Source organism: Alosa alosa, chromosome 14 (assembly GCF_017589495.1).
Source record: "Alosa alosa isolate M-15738 ecotype Scorff River chromosome 14, AALO_Geno_1.1, whole genome shotgun sequence".
NCBI lineage: Eukaryota > Metazoa > Chordata > Actinopteri > Clupeiformes > Clupeidae > Alosa > Alosa alosa.
In genome coordinates this window covers 30734596-30747764 of record NC_063202.1, presented here as the reverse complement: position 1 = coordinate 30747764, position 13169 = coordinate 30734596, and the positions used below count along the sequence as shown (strand labels likewise).

The 13169-nt window shown below is 47.2% G+C and overlaps 1 protein-coding gene across 1 annotated transcript in view; it reads left to right on the top strand.

The window, feature by feature from the left end:
• Positions 1–13169, top strand: part of plekha7b (pleckstrin homology domain containing, family A member 7b) — a 93756-nt gene that overhangs the window by 63788 nt on the left and 16799 nt on the right. Inside the window, 11 exon segments of the mRNA XM_048262529.1 lie at positions 3016–3426; positions 4108–4446; positions 4448–4646; positions 6424–6507; positions 7026–7157; positions 8822–8875; positions 9743–9823; positions 10763–10831; positions 11828–11908; positions 12520–12669; positions 12847–12948. Coding sequence (XP_048118486.1) covers positions 3016–3426; positions 4108–4446; positions 4448–4646; positions 6424–6507; positions 7026–7157; positions 8822–8875; positions 9743–9823; positions 10763–10831; positions 11828–11908; positions 12520–12669; positions 12847–12948 — 1702 coding nt within the window.

The following is a 13169-nucleotide window of genomic DNA, read 5'->3' as shown; positions in this document are numbered from 1 at the left end:
ACCCTGCACTCGCTTAATCCACTGCAGATAGCTCTGCTGCACTTAAATGATCAAGTGCCTCAGAGGTCTCATGGGACTACCTTTATGAGACCAGCAGTTGTCCTCTTCACTTGGACCGTAGCTTTTTGTCCTTGTGTGTGTGTGTGTGTGTGTGTGTGTGTGTGTGGTGTGTGTGTGTGTGTGTGTCTATGTGTCTGTGTGTGTGTGTGTGTGTCTATGTGTCTATGTGTGTGTGTGTACACATGTTTGTGTGTATGCACATGTTTGTGTGTCTGTATTTATGTGCCCTTGTCTGTGTGTGTGTGTGTGTGTGTGTGTGTGTGTGTGTGTGTGTGTGTGTGTGTGCTTGTGTGTATTTGTGTGTCAGAGGGCTATACTGAGATTCATGTTGGTTCTCTATTGCCTCATGAGGCTCAGTGTGTTATTAGTTTGCTGTCTTCTGATGTTTTCTCAGTGACTCGCAGGAGGAAGGTGCACAGTATGTCATCTCATTCTGTTTGTGTCACACAGTACATTAGTTTAGCTCATATGTCCCCGTATGGCTTTGACAGGAGTCACAGCTATGCAGAGTCTGCAGAAGAAGGCAGCTTAAAGACAGCTTACAGTGATTTGTGCTAGTGGAAGTCTTTCTGTGACAGTGTAGGGGTGTGTCTGAATTAATATCATATTTATGTGCAGTTTGCTGTCTGTGCGTTGGTGTGTGCAAATATGTGTGTCTTTTGGATGTAAATATGTACAGTGTGTGTGTGTGTGTGTGTGTGTGTGTGTGTTTGTGTTTGTGTGTGTGTAGAGGCTTCGTGCTCCAGGCTGTGTTTGAGGCTGGCTGCAGTTGGACTCTTTGCAGCTCTCTGGGAGTGCGATCACTGCGGCAGCCTTGCCTGCTCACGAAGCCAGCTGAGTTTGGGCCAAAATCCCTCCACCGCTACCACCACCACCCCCATCCCCATTCCCCCACCTCCCCTCCGGTTCAGCTCCAGGGCTGAGGCTGAAGCCAGTGGGCAGAGCCTCCGGTAAACGTCCCTCTGATCTCCGCTTCTAGGCCCATCAGCATCACATCAGTACACCTCAAAGAGGAGAGCGTTAGCAAGTCGGCAGCTAGAATAGCACTTGGACGGCGCTAAAAAAGCGCACATTTGTGACTAATGTTTTTTCTGATGCGAGCTGAAGTGCGGATAAGTGTTATAAATAGGCTGATGCAGCACTCCCTGATTGGCCAGGTGCACTCGTCTTCAGTGTGGACGGTAGTGAAATGCAGCCCTCAGAATTGTGGTGCAGATCATTTTGGCCGATAGTCAGTTGTGGCTTTTCTCTTTCAGCCCTGGACTAATGCTTATGCTTTACTGCCATCTTGTGGCCCGTTGCACACCTTGCTGTCATCAGAGTAGATATAATTTGCTGGCATTTGTAGTGTTGCTATAGAGACATGTGGGTTCAGGTTTCCATCACAAATCTCTCTATTGTTTTTTAAAAAAGGACTGTCTGATTGTATTTATTTAAATTATTTATTCATTTATTGTTTTATTTTTAAATTGCCCTGAGTAATAAACCGCTGGTGTGCCTGGTCAGTGCAATATGTAGCATCCACACTGGAGATTGTGTTTGGTTTGTGTGCAGGTGAGGAGAGTTTCATAGGAAAGATTCCCTAATTCCTTCTGATTGATTCCTCTGCAGTGCTGTCCTCACATCTCTGCCCCTTTTATCTGTTCTGCTCCTGCTCTGGAAGCCATCAGGAGTTAACCATATTTGGAAGGGCCCATAAAATAAACACTGTAAGCTAGCTTGGTTTTTATGATGACATTCTTCCACTCCGCATCTGCTGAAAATGAGTTTGTTCATATCTTGTGTACAAACCATAACGACATATTTATTGCAGGATTACCCCCCTTTTTTTAATATTCCCTGTGTGGCATTCATCTTTGTAAACACCTGTCATATCAGGTTTTGGAGGCAAATACTGCAGTGATTTATAACAGTTGTGTTCCTGGACCGAAAAATGCACCAAAAAATGATGAGTCTGATGAATTGCACCAGGCAAATTTGGGGTCCTATTAATTACCCTGGATGCTGGGGTAAATGATGTGTCCAACCCGCTGAGCTCACACACACACACACACACACACACACCCCCCACACACACATGGATGGAGGGGCCACCTCAGGCTGTTTGTCTTACAGAAAATGACCGTCACTTGGCTTCCCATGAGAGAAACTTTATTTGCTCTCTCTCTCTCTCTCTTTTCCTTTTGGAATCATTCCCCTCCATGACTTTGTCCTCCCTCGCTTGGAGACTAGTATTAAAGTGTGTGTGTGTGTGTGTGTGTGTGTGTGTGTGTGTGTGTGTGTGTGTGTGTGTGTGTGTGTGTGTGTGTGTGTGTGTGTGCGCGTTTGAGTGAGCGCTTTTCCTGTGGGCATTGTGCTTCCAGTAATGGCAAAAAATGCATTTAATGAGCCTGTGTCCATTTTCTAAGCTTCCCTCTCCATCACTCAAGTGGGAAATTGCACTCCGTCAGAAACGCTCCAGGTTTAATGGCATAGTTCCCGGCAGCTTCATATCTAGAGCTCAACAGTCCTCATGTCACCCCCTGTCTCAGTCCACCCAGCCTGTGTCCACTGCACCCACTCCCACTGTATCAGGTTTCACAGGGAAGGTAGTAGGGGTTTGCTTTGACTGAGGAGAGATTAATTAAGGCCCAAGTGTCTGTATGTCTTTGAGAGCGCTGCTGAGGGCTTGTGACGGAGTGGGTGGAGGAGGTGGGTTACGGGGGTAACGTGAGTGGAGCTGATAGATGAGAGCAGTGAGAGAGTGACTCACCCTGTCGTTCAAGGAAAGTGCCACCGACTGAGGTTTGACAGATTAGCCACTGGTTCTTGTCCCTCTGGATGAGCTGAGAGTTATTTCATTGTCTATGGTCATCAGTTTTCCTCCTCCTCCTCCTCCTCCTCCTCCTCCTCCTCCTTCAGGCTCATCAGTTTATCTCACCCTCGCTCCTTTCTTTCTATTTTCCCATCGTACAGAGAGGTCGAGAGGCCAGAGAAGCTAGAGCAACAGGCAGTCCCGCAGACCAATCATGTCAACAGCTGCAGCAAGAGCTCCTCCCAGCCCGAGAGCCTCTACCAGCCAGCGGAGCGGGGGGAGGGACCCAGCAAGGACGTGGAGCGGGCAGAGGCACAGGCCCAGGCCAGGGTGGAGGTGGAAGGGCTCTCGCCGGACTCGGTGGCCCCCTCGCGGCCCTCCTCCACCCTGCCGTCCACCCACCGTAACGGCCTCCCCCCAGGCCCCGGGGCGCTGGCCCCCGAGCAGAACGGCGGCGTGGTGTACAAGAGGGCCACGGTGCAGCGCGCCCACACGGAGAAGCAGGTGCAGAGGAAGACTGCGCTGGCCCAGGTGGAGCACTGGGTCAAAGTGCAGAAAGGAGACCCCAAGAGGTTAGTGTGACCAGAAGTCGGGCGGCGGTGGTCTGTCGGTTAGGAGGGTTTGGCGTCCAAATGTAGCCCTGAAGGTTGTGGATTTGATCCCAGGGGCTGCCACTAGTTGCTCTAGTGGGACTGTCCCTGTAGTTAATTCACAGCCAATTCAGCCTCAATTCAAGTCCCTCTGGATAAGAGTGTCATCTAAATGACAAACAATATAATGTAATGACCATCCCAGGCTGCTCTGTCTTTGACTGTTCGACTGATCCCCATAATTTGGTGTCCCACACACAGCCCACAAAATGGCATATCTTCCCATGAAATTGGAGCAAAAGTTGTGTCGCCCTTGTAATTACCTTTGTGTGTAATTCCATTGCAGCCGTCAGTCACGTTTTTGTCGTGAGAGAGTTGCACAGACTCTGAGAACATTACGGAGGTAAAAATAAATCTAGTGTAGAATGGTGCCCTCTGTTGGTGTAAAGTGGTAGTGCATCCTGTACGCCACAGTAAGACATGCACAAATACTGTAGGCTTAGTATGAGATAAAAGTGATTTTTATCTTGCTTTTATAGACATCCCTTTAAAATTGACTAGCGTATTAACAATACCATCTAACGATAAGAGTGTTATTGAGTAGTTAAAGTGTTATTGTGGCTGAACAGCTGCTGGATGAAAGGCCTGTTTCCTGTCCCTCAGCCATCCCTCCACAGACTACAGCCTTCCCCGGCGGACGCCTCCTCTGCAGCCCAAGGCCAGCATGGTGGAGGCCTACCAGTCGTTGCCAAAGACCCTCCGTCTCCCCTCCTCTGGGGGCTCCCCACCGACGCCCCGCAACCTGCCCAGCGACTACAAGTACGCCCAGGACCGCCTGAGCCACTTCCGCATGAGCACGGACGAGCGGCTGGCGAGCCGCGAGGGCATGGTGTGGCAGCTGTACGAGTGGCAGCAGCGGCAGCAGTTCCGGCACGGCAGCCCCACGGCGCCCATCTACACGGGGCCCGACTACCTGGACACGGCCGGCGCCTCCTTCCGCGTGGCTGGAGGTGCCGCGCTCCATCTCCGTGCCGCCGTCGCCCTGCGAGGTGCCCCCGTCCGCGCCCTCCTCCAAGCCGCTGTCGCCGCGGAGACCGCACACGCCCTCCGACCGGGTGACAGTGCGGCCGCTCAACGAGGTCCCGCTCGCCGACCACCCGTTTCTCTGCTCCCCGCGACGCACGAGCTCACAGCTCTCCAAGGTACGGCGCAAAGCAACAATACAATAACTCAAACAGTAACTATACTCTATTACTTTCACACACACACACACACACACACACACACATACACAGATACACAGACAAGACACTGAAAGATACCACAAAAGCAGTTGAGAGCAATTGGCTGACAACATGTCTACCCCCCAGCTTGTGACAGATGGCTTGTGTGGGGAGTTGTGGAGGTCCAGGGCAGTCCTGTAGAGTTAGGCTCATGGGAAGCCAGGCCTGAGAAGTAGCCGCCCCGTAGTTTCCCTCCAATCTTGCCTTTGATCCTCATGATGAGCTGTGACTGATTCACACAGTCTCCACCCAGTGCTCATCCCCCAGGTGCCATGAGAATGTGAGAGAGGGAACGTGGCAGAGAGAGAGATGGAGGGAAGGAGAGAAAGAGAGAGGGAGAGAGAGAAAGAAAGAGTGCATGTTAGAGGCATAGGCAAAGTCTGTGTGTGTCTGGATATGACAGAGAAAGGGGGGAAGGTCTGTGTGCATTGTAGCTGTGTAGTGTGTGTGTGTGTGTGTGTGTGTGTGTGAGAGAGAGAGAGAGAGAGAGACAGAGAGAGGTTTCATGGGTGTGTGTGTGTGTGTGTGTGTGTGTGTGTGGTGGGATAGAGCTGACGATCGACGCGGTGCTTGTTTCCCTGCCACACCCCCCACATGAGAAAGGCCCACTTCACAGCCCTGCACCACACACACAGAGCCCTAGAGAGCTCAGACACACACCCAACACCAGTCGCATGCGCACACCACCCCTTCACACTCGCACAAGTAAACAAAGTGTCATGTTTGCACAGTGTCCTTATAAGTCATAGGCTGCCTGAAGTCACTAATTATGCCCTTCAAAGACAAAATATCCGTACAAATGAATAGGATTGTCATAAACTAGTACAGTACAGAATAAAAAGAGCATCACGTCTTAATGTGCAGAGCCACAGCTTACAAAACCTAGCTTCGGAAAAATAGAGCTTGTGGAGCCTAAATTAAGACGAGGGATGAACTCTGGTTTGCTTTGCATCCAACAGCTGCGGTTAAGCTGCGATGGGTCCACAACCACGGTGCATATTTTACCCTTGTGCTCAGTGGGCCTCAATGGACGCATCGTTAAGAAAGCTGTGTTATTAGTGGCTGATAAGTCTTGCCAACGGCGTCTTTGCACCCTCCTGCACAGCCTCAAACATCAGCAGCGCGGTCGCTTTCTTCTGATCTCGCATTTAAATAAAAAACCTATTATGCAGCAAAAAAAACAGAGCCATGGGAATCCTCGTGCAAACGGCTCACAGTGCCCACCCTCCCCCACCCCCCACCTCCACTCGCTCGTAGCAAACAAATGTTATTTTAAGAAAGCAGGTTGGTGCTAATTTATGTGGAGTTAATTAAATCTCTTGTCGTTTGTGTCCTGTTTGAGGCGCAGTGATGGGCCGTGGCTGTGAGATTTTGTGCGTTAAGCAAAAACGTCAAGTGTTTTTGCAAGGGCCTGTGGCAGTGAAGACGAGGCATACACCTTCTTTTTTTTTGAGAAATACATAGAAAACTAGTGGTGTGAAAATGTGCAGTGCCAAGCACAAGTGTAAGAGGAGGTAAACTTCATAACTGACTTCTGGATGACATGCTAGTGAACTCAGGAATGTGAAATCTAATATCGCTGACTGTACACATTTATTGTTTGTATAGTGGGCTGCTCTCTCTGCAGATGAAAGGGATTGACTTTGCTGTTCTGTTTATTGTGTGTGTGCATGTGTGTGTGTGTGTGTGTGTGTAGACTGCACAAATAGAGAGACGATCAGTGCCAACCATGGGCTACATCACCCATACGGTCAGCGCACCAAGCTTGCATGGGAAAACGGTAAGAGCTCAGCCACTTCACACAATGTTCTGTTTTTCCTGTTGACTGAACTCAAACACGTCTCCCCGTAGAGAAGCAGAAACACGTCCACTTGGATGGTGTTTCTGTGTTTACATGGAAGACGGCACTGCAGAACCCTTTTGATGGCATTTAACAGTGTACTTGTGGGTGAATGGTTGTTGTGATGGGGTGAGAGTGTACGAGTGTGCTCAAGGTGGTGTGAACGTGCATATCTGTGGTATCAGAGGATAAGCTAATAAATGGTGGAGTGAGTGTGTACATGGTGGTAGAGGTTAAAGTGTGTGACCTGGGTGGTGTGGTCAAGTGATGAAAAAAAGAACATAAAGATGGACATTATGAGTCCAAGTGCTGTATGTGGTCAGTGTGCATGGAAACCAGGCTTCTGGTGACTGAGAGCAGTCGGGGCGCACTCCCTTCACGCTCTCTGGCGCCGCCCCGGTGGCCAGGCACTGAAGCGCTGTTTCTGCCCCCTTGTTTTCTCTCCCTGCTGGACACAGCCGGAGGAGCTCACCCTGCTCCTCATCCAGCTCAGGAGGCATCAGGCCAAGATGGCGGGCGTGCGCAGCGACACGCTCGCGCACCTCCACCACCACCACCACCAGCAGCACAATGGCCTCTCCAGCCTGCAGGTCAGGCCTAGTGACTGCCAAACAAGCCCCCTGCTACCCCCTGCTACAGTCTGTGAATGTACTTTGTTTACTCAGGCCTTTCCCTTCCCAACCTGCTTTGTGGCCGGGATGCCTCCTTTTCACCATCCCTAAATGCCGTTTTTTGATTATCATTATTTGTCATTTTGTGTTGTTTACCTTTCTGCCTTTTTAGTTTTTTTTTTTTGTGGTGATGTTGTGGATGCTACTCGTTAGCATGGAGCTTGTCATGTAGAGATTGAGTATTTAGATCTCTGAAATGTGAATGCTGCGTGTGTGATAGCGCCATTTTTTTGTGCTGTGTCCTGTAGAGCCCTGCACCTTGTGCTCTGCGTTCCTCTCCCCTTTTGTTTGCACCTCTTGAATTCTTTGGAATTGATTTGAGTATTTACACTACCCATGACCCCCCTGGCCCTCCCCCCAAAACCCCGTCCACAAATGAGCTGTGTTTCCGAGCATGCTGCTTGTTGAATTTCTCCGTGCTTCAGTCACAGTGATGAAAAGGCTCAATGACGTAAAAGGAGGTTGTAAGTAACAAATGGAATGTGAAGGTCTTTCGCCTCTTAGTTCATCTCCAAACCACAGAGTGGAGATTTATCCCCTGGTGAAGAGCTGGCCATGTGTACAATGCTGAATGGTTTGTTACTGATAAAGATGTTTTGTGACTTTGTTCAGATAAAAAAAAAGTGCTGGATCTGGTCTGCAAACTGAAGTGGTGGGCAGGCTTAAAAGCTGTGATGCTTCTTAAGATGCTTTCAGATGCGACCTCCAGAGCTGAATCGCACTACAGCTGTACTTATGTACTGTATTATTGGGCCTCATTCAGGAAGCAACACAAGCAACACACATACTGTACCCTCTTACACTACCCTCCAGAATGATGGGCACCTTTGGAAAAGTTGGAAAAACAGGTATTATTAAAAAAATCTTTTGCTGATTTATTGTAATCTCACAATCAAAACAATAAAGAAAAATCTGACATTGAAGGGAAGCAAGAAAAAGGAAGAAAAGGAAAATTTCATAAAGAAATATTTTTTATTATAAAAAAAAATTATATATTTTTTTTTTCAGAAATTGTGAGATTACAATCAATTACCATCAGATTATTCTTTATACCTGTTTTTAGTCAACTTTAGCAGAGGTGCCAATAATTCTGGAGGGTACTGCATTTTTGTTTGCATCCACAAATTGTTCTGATACTGTAGTACCCACTGAATACTGAGAATTCACCATTGTTTTGATATTTGTGCTCTTCTGTTAGGTAAGAGATCATTTTGCAAGTGATGGAGAGCACTCTTAGTAAGATAAGAAAATACTGCACATGGCCCATGAATACCTACTGTAGTACCCAGACTATTGAGAGTATGACTGTGTCAGTTGGAGTACCTTATAACTTTTGCTCCTTTTCCCATATCGCTCTCTGATTTGATTTTAATCAGTTTTGCTCTAAATCATATCAGTTGCTCCAGTTTTATTTATGTGATTTTTGTTGTATACTTATACTAAAAGATTACTCTCATTCTCCTTAGCCTGATTTCCAATCAGTTAGAGATTTTCTATTTTCATTCAAATCATGGGCTGTCTCTACCAGCATACTTTGCAGCTTCCTGTCATGTGACCTGTCTTTCCGTTCCCCCCACCTTAAGGCCGATGATACTTACATGCAGCTGAAGAAGGACCTGGAGTATCTAGACCTGAAGGTGGGCCCGTTGAAGCTAATATCGCTTCCTCCTTTTTCTCCCCTTTGAATCCCCCCTGTCCTCCTCCTCCCTGTTCTCCTGCTCTCCTCCACCCTTCTCTCCTCCCCCTCCTCTCCTCTCCTCTCCTCTCCTCTCCTCTCCACCCTGCTGTCCCGTGGGCTTGTGCTCCACCCTCCTGTCCTCTCCCTGCTCTGGTCTCTCCTGTAGCCCTAACAGCCTGGGTGTGGTGTCTGCTAACATCTTCAGCCCTTCCCAGGACTCCTCTGACTGAGACAGCAGTGTGGACACTCCTGAGTGCTCTGATGGCTTGTGTGTGCACACTTAACTTGAACCTTTGTTCAGCCTTCCCATCACTCTCCTCTCCTGCCCCTAATCGCGCCAAGTTCAACTTACGTGTGCAGACTGGCCAGAGCTGATCTGGTGGAGAATATGCACTCCTGCATACACCATTAAACTACAATTCTATTCATTTGTACAGTAATGCATGGCAGTAAATGACCAGATTCAGAGGTGCTTGTTAAGCATTTACTGTAGATTACTATCGGGCTACTGCCTCTGGTGGTCTAACAGTATTGCACAATGCTACAGTGCTGCTTGATGGGACTTAAAGGTCAGATGAATTGGAGAGAAACAAACCTGAAATGGATAATAAACTACATTTCCCATCAGGAAGTGCTGTCTCACTTTCATGTTTATAGCCTTTTGCTCAAAACCTACTCTCTTTGTTTAAACACAGATCATTGCCTCAAATCCACCTTATCTGTTTTCAGGAAATATTAATCCTGACATCTAGTAATTTGTATGACTAACACCTAATATCCAGTGAGTGATGTGTAATTCATAACACCACTTTCTATCTTCAAACAGATGAAAAGTATTGAACAACTGATCGTTTTGGTTTGCAATAGCATACAAAAGTCCTCTCACGGTTTGGGCTCCGTTCTGAATGTAAGAATGGTGTGCATACAAAGCGTGTCCATTCCATGGCTTCGCCAGTAGACTTGTGACACTGCTGGCCCGTGTGTGCTGTTCGTTAGGTGTGCCCGTGTTGGCCTCGAGGCATAGCTTGGCATAGGTACTCATTTCGGTGTGGTGCAGTACCCTAGTCTGACCGTGTGCTGTTTGGAGCTTCTTATTATTTCTCTTTTTCATTTTCTCTTCAGGGAGGAGCCTGAAGGCCTTCTCTTGGTAGCTATCAATACTGACTATTCTAATCATTGATTTAAAGCTACTGTGGGTGGAATCTATCTATTTCTAGTACAGATACCCAGTATTAAGTAGTACAATGTCTATTCTTTGCCTGGGGATTGGTGAAACCATTTGGGAGTCTGCTGATCTGAGTACTTAGAGAGCATGCCATTAATATCCAGCTGCTAACCACTAACCCTTCAAAATTAATTGACCAGCTCAGTGACTTTGAAGTGAACTTGCACTCAGTTAACCATACACTCCTCTGACAATCCGCCATATTCCTTGTGGTTACAGTACTCACACATGGTTCATCATAGGGACGTAATCATGAAAAGTATTGATAACCTGCCAGGGGAAAGAGTCGCCTTGGCTCCTCTTAAACACACAGCTGCTCCCCATTCATAAATATGTCATATGGCTTACAGAGTGGGCTGATTTTTGTTTGTGATTTTCCACAATGCATTTTGGTTTTTGGTTTTCGCTCTTGCTGAAATTGTTATCAGTATGACTTCAGCACGTCTGTCACCAGTGACGCCTTGCTATCTTGTCAAATTGATAGAGGATGCCTGAGTTACGCCTTCCCTTACTGTTCCATGTTCAGTTTGTTTTAGTTGGCTGGGTGCGGTTGTGTCTCTTTGCTCATTTCTGGCAAACTGTTGCACCATGCGAGTCCTCTCACATCTCTGGGTCACACAGGTCACCGGTCGTGAAACGCTAAAAGACAGACCAGCACGGCCCGTTAAAATAGCTGAAAGTGACATTGATGTAAGTATGGCAGTCTTGCCCCCCCCCTCCCAACCCCCATCCCATTTTTTGCTGATTAAATATCTAGTCTCCCCAACATTCCCTCAACCAGCCCTTCATTATGTTTTTTTGAACACAAAATGTTATCACAAGAGAGGGAGAGAGGGAGAGAGAGAGAGAGAGAGAGAGAGAGAGAGGGAAACTGTTGGAAGAGAAAGAGATGGATAGAGAGTAAAAGATGAGAGAGCAAGCCATGCCAAGTGTCTGTTGTGTGGTTGTGCAGTGGTAAACAGAGGCATCAGAGTAAGATAAACAGACTGGGTCCTCAGCAGGGAGAGCCTGCCTCTGATGGAGCCGGCGAGAGTATCGACAAGGGCTTTTATTCCGAGCTCTCAATTTAAAGGGAAAAATACATGCAATGGGATTTTATATTTTGAGCTCTTAAATTTTTCAGTTTGATTTTTGTATTCCAGCTTCTTTCCCCCTTCTCTGTTCATGCAATTGGAGGTAAATAGGATGGAAGCCCTGGCTTTTCATCATTAACATTGTTCCACTTTAACAATTTATAAGAATTTGCTGGTGATTTTTGTCTGACTGATGAATAATTGATGCCGTTAAAACAACAATATACGGCAGTAAAATAAAAACAGCTTAATAATTAATTGAACGGAATGATAAATAGAGCTGAGAATAAACACTCGCTGTGTGAGAAAGCTTTGCAAACTAGGCAGGCTATAAAGAATTCGCCAACTTATTTGCTCTGTATTTTTCCCCTCACACTTCTCATCTAAAGTAACCTATTTTTTAAAAATGCTAGATTTTACCAGGAATGGGATCAGGGTTGGATACTAAGCTAAATGAATGTTAATTCTTAGCGTAATGAATGCTATTTCCTATTCACGACGGCAGTTCTTCACTATTCTTCTCCACTGTGTCCTTGATGGCTGCTCAGAGTGTCTCGGGCGTCTGGACAGACAGAGTATAAAGGAAGGTCTGCCTTTTCTCCACACTCTCTAGGTGAAGCTGAGCAGATTATGTGAACAGGACAAGATCCTTCAAGAGTTGGAGATGAGGATTCGTACCCTAAAGGAGGATAAGGTACAGACCTTGACAACTCGGCCATGCTTTTCTTACCTTGTGTCCTGCCAGGTGAAAAGAAATCAGCAGGTCACAACCCAGCAGTTCTTTGACCACAGTTCTTTTATTGCATCTCCATGTCATCTTTATATAATGCCAATAGTCTTTTATTGAAAGATGGAACAGGACATTTGTCCAAAGCATTCTTAACACAAAATGATTCAATGCACCCATTCATTGACCAACTGAGCTGCACTCTGTCCTTGAACATGATTAAAAGGAGATTAAATCTGTCGAATGAATGCAGCTTGAACGCGCTGCCAAGCCATCGCAGAATGACGCCGGTGGTAAAGTAGTAAAAATAATAATAAAAGAAAAAAGAAAATCAAGTACAAAGCCCCGAGTCTCATTGGAGAGGAAAGCCTGGAAGGGCACTAAAGCAAAATCTGACCACCCACAGCGCTGATGGAGGAGAAAGTAAAATAATGGATTGTCTGAGGTATTGGGCTGAGATGACTCATCAGTATAGTTTAATGCTTTGCCATGAGAATTATACACACACACACACACACACACACACACAGTTTTAATGGTGCCCTTGCTGATGTGTGTGTGGGTGTGAACCCCTTTAGGACAAGCTGGAGTCGGTGCTGGATGTGTCCCATCAGCAGATGGAGCAGTACCGCGACCAGCCCGCTCACGCCGAGAAGATCGCCTACCAGCAGAGGCTGCTGCAGGAGGACGTGGTGCACATCCGTGCTGAGATTTCACAGCTCTCCACGGTGGGCATACACACGCATGCAGTACACACACACATACACATACTCTACATACATGTGCATGCACACTCAGTTATGTTGCCTCCGCCCAATAAATGAGTGTGTGTGTGTGTGTGTGTGTGTGTGTGTGTGTGTGTGTGTGTGTGTGTGTGTGTGTGTGTGTGTGTGTGTGTTGAGCAGGAGATGGAGAACGCCTGGAGTGAGTACAGCCGTCTGGAGGTGGATGTGGACCGGCTCAGGTCGGCCCTGCAGGAGCAGATGAGCCGCTGCTCCATCACTCAGGTCTGCACCACCCTAAACACTCCATCACCCCACCCTCCCACCTGCACACACTCACCCCCACAAAACCCCACCCTCCCACCTGTCAAGTCAAGTCAAGTCAAGTCAAGTCAAGTTTATTTATATAGCACATTTCATACACAGAGGTCATTCAATGTGCTTTACATAAACAAAACCAAACGATAATAACAAATAAAAGCATAGAAGGGCAATATAGTCAAAGA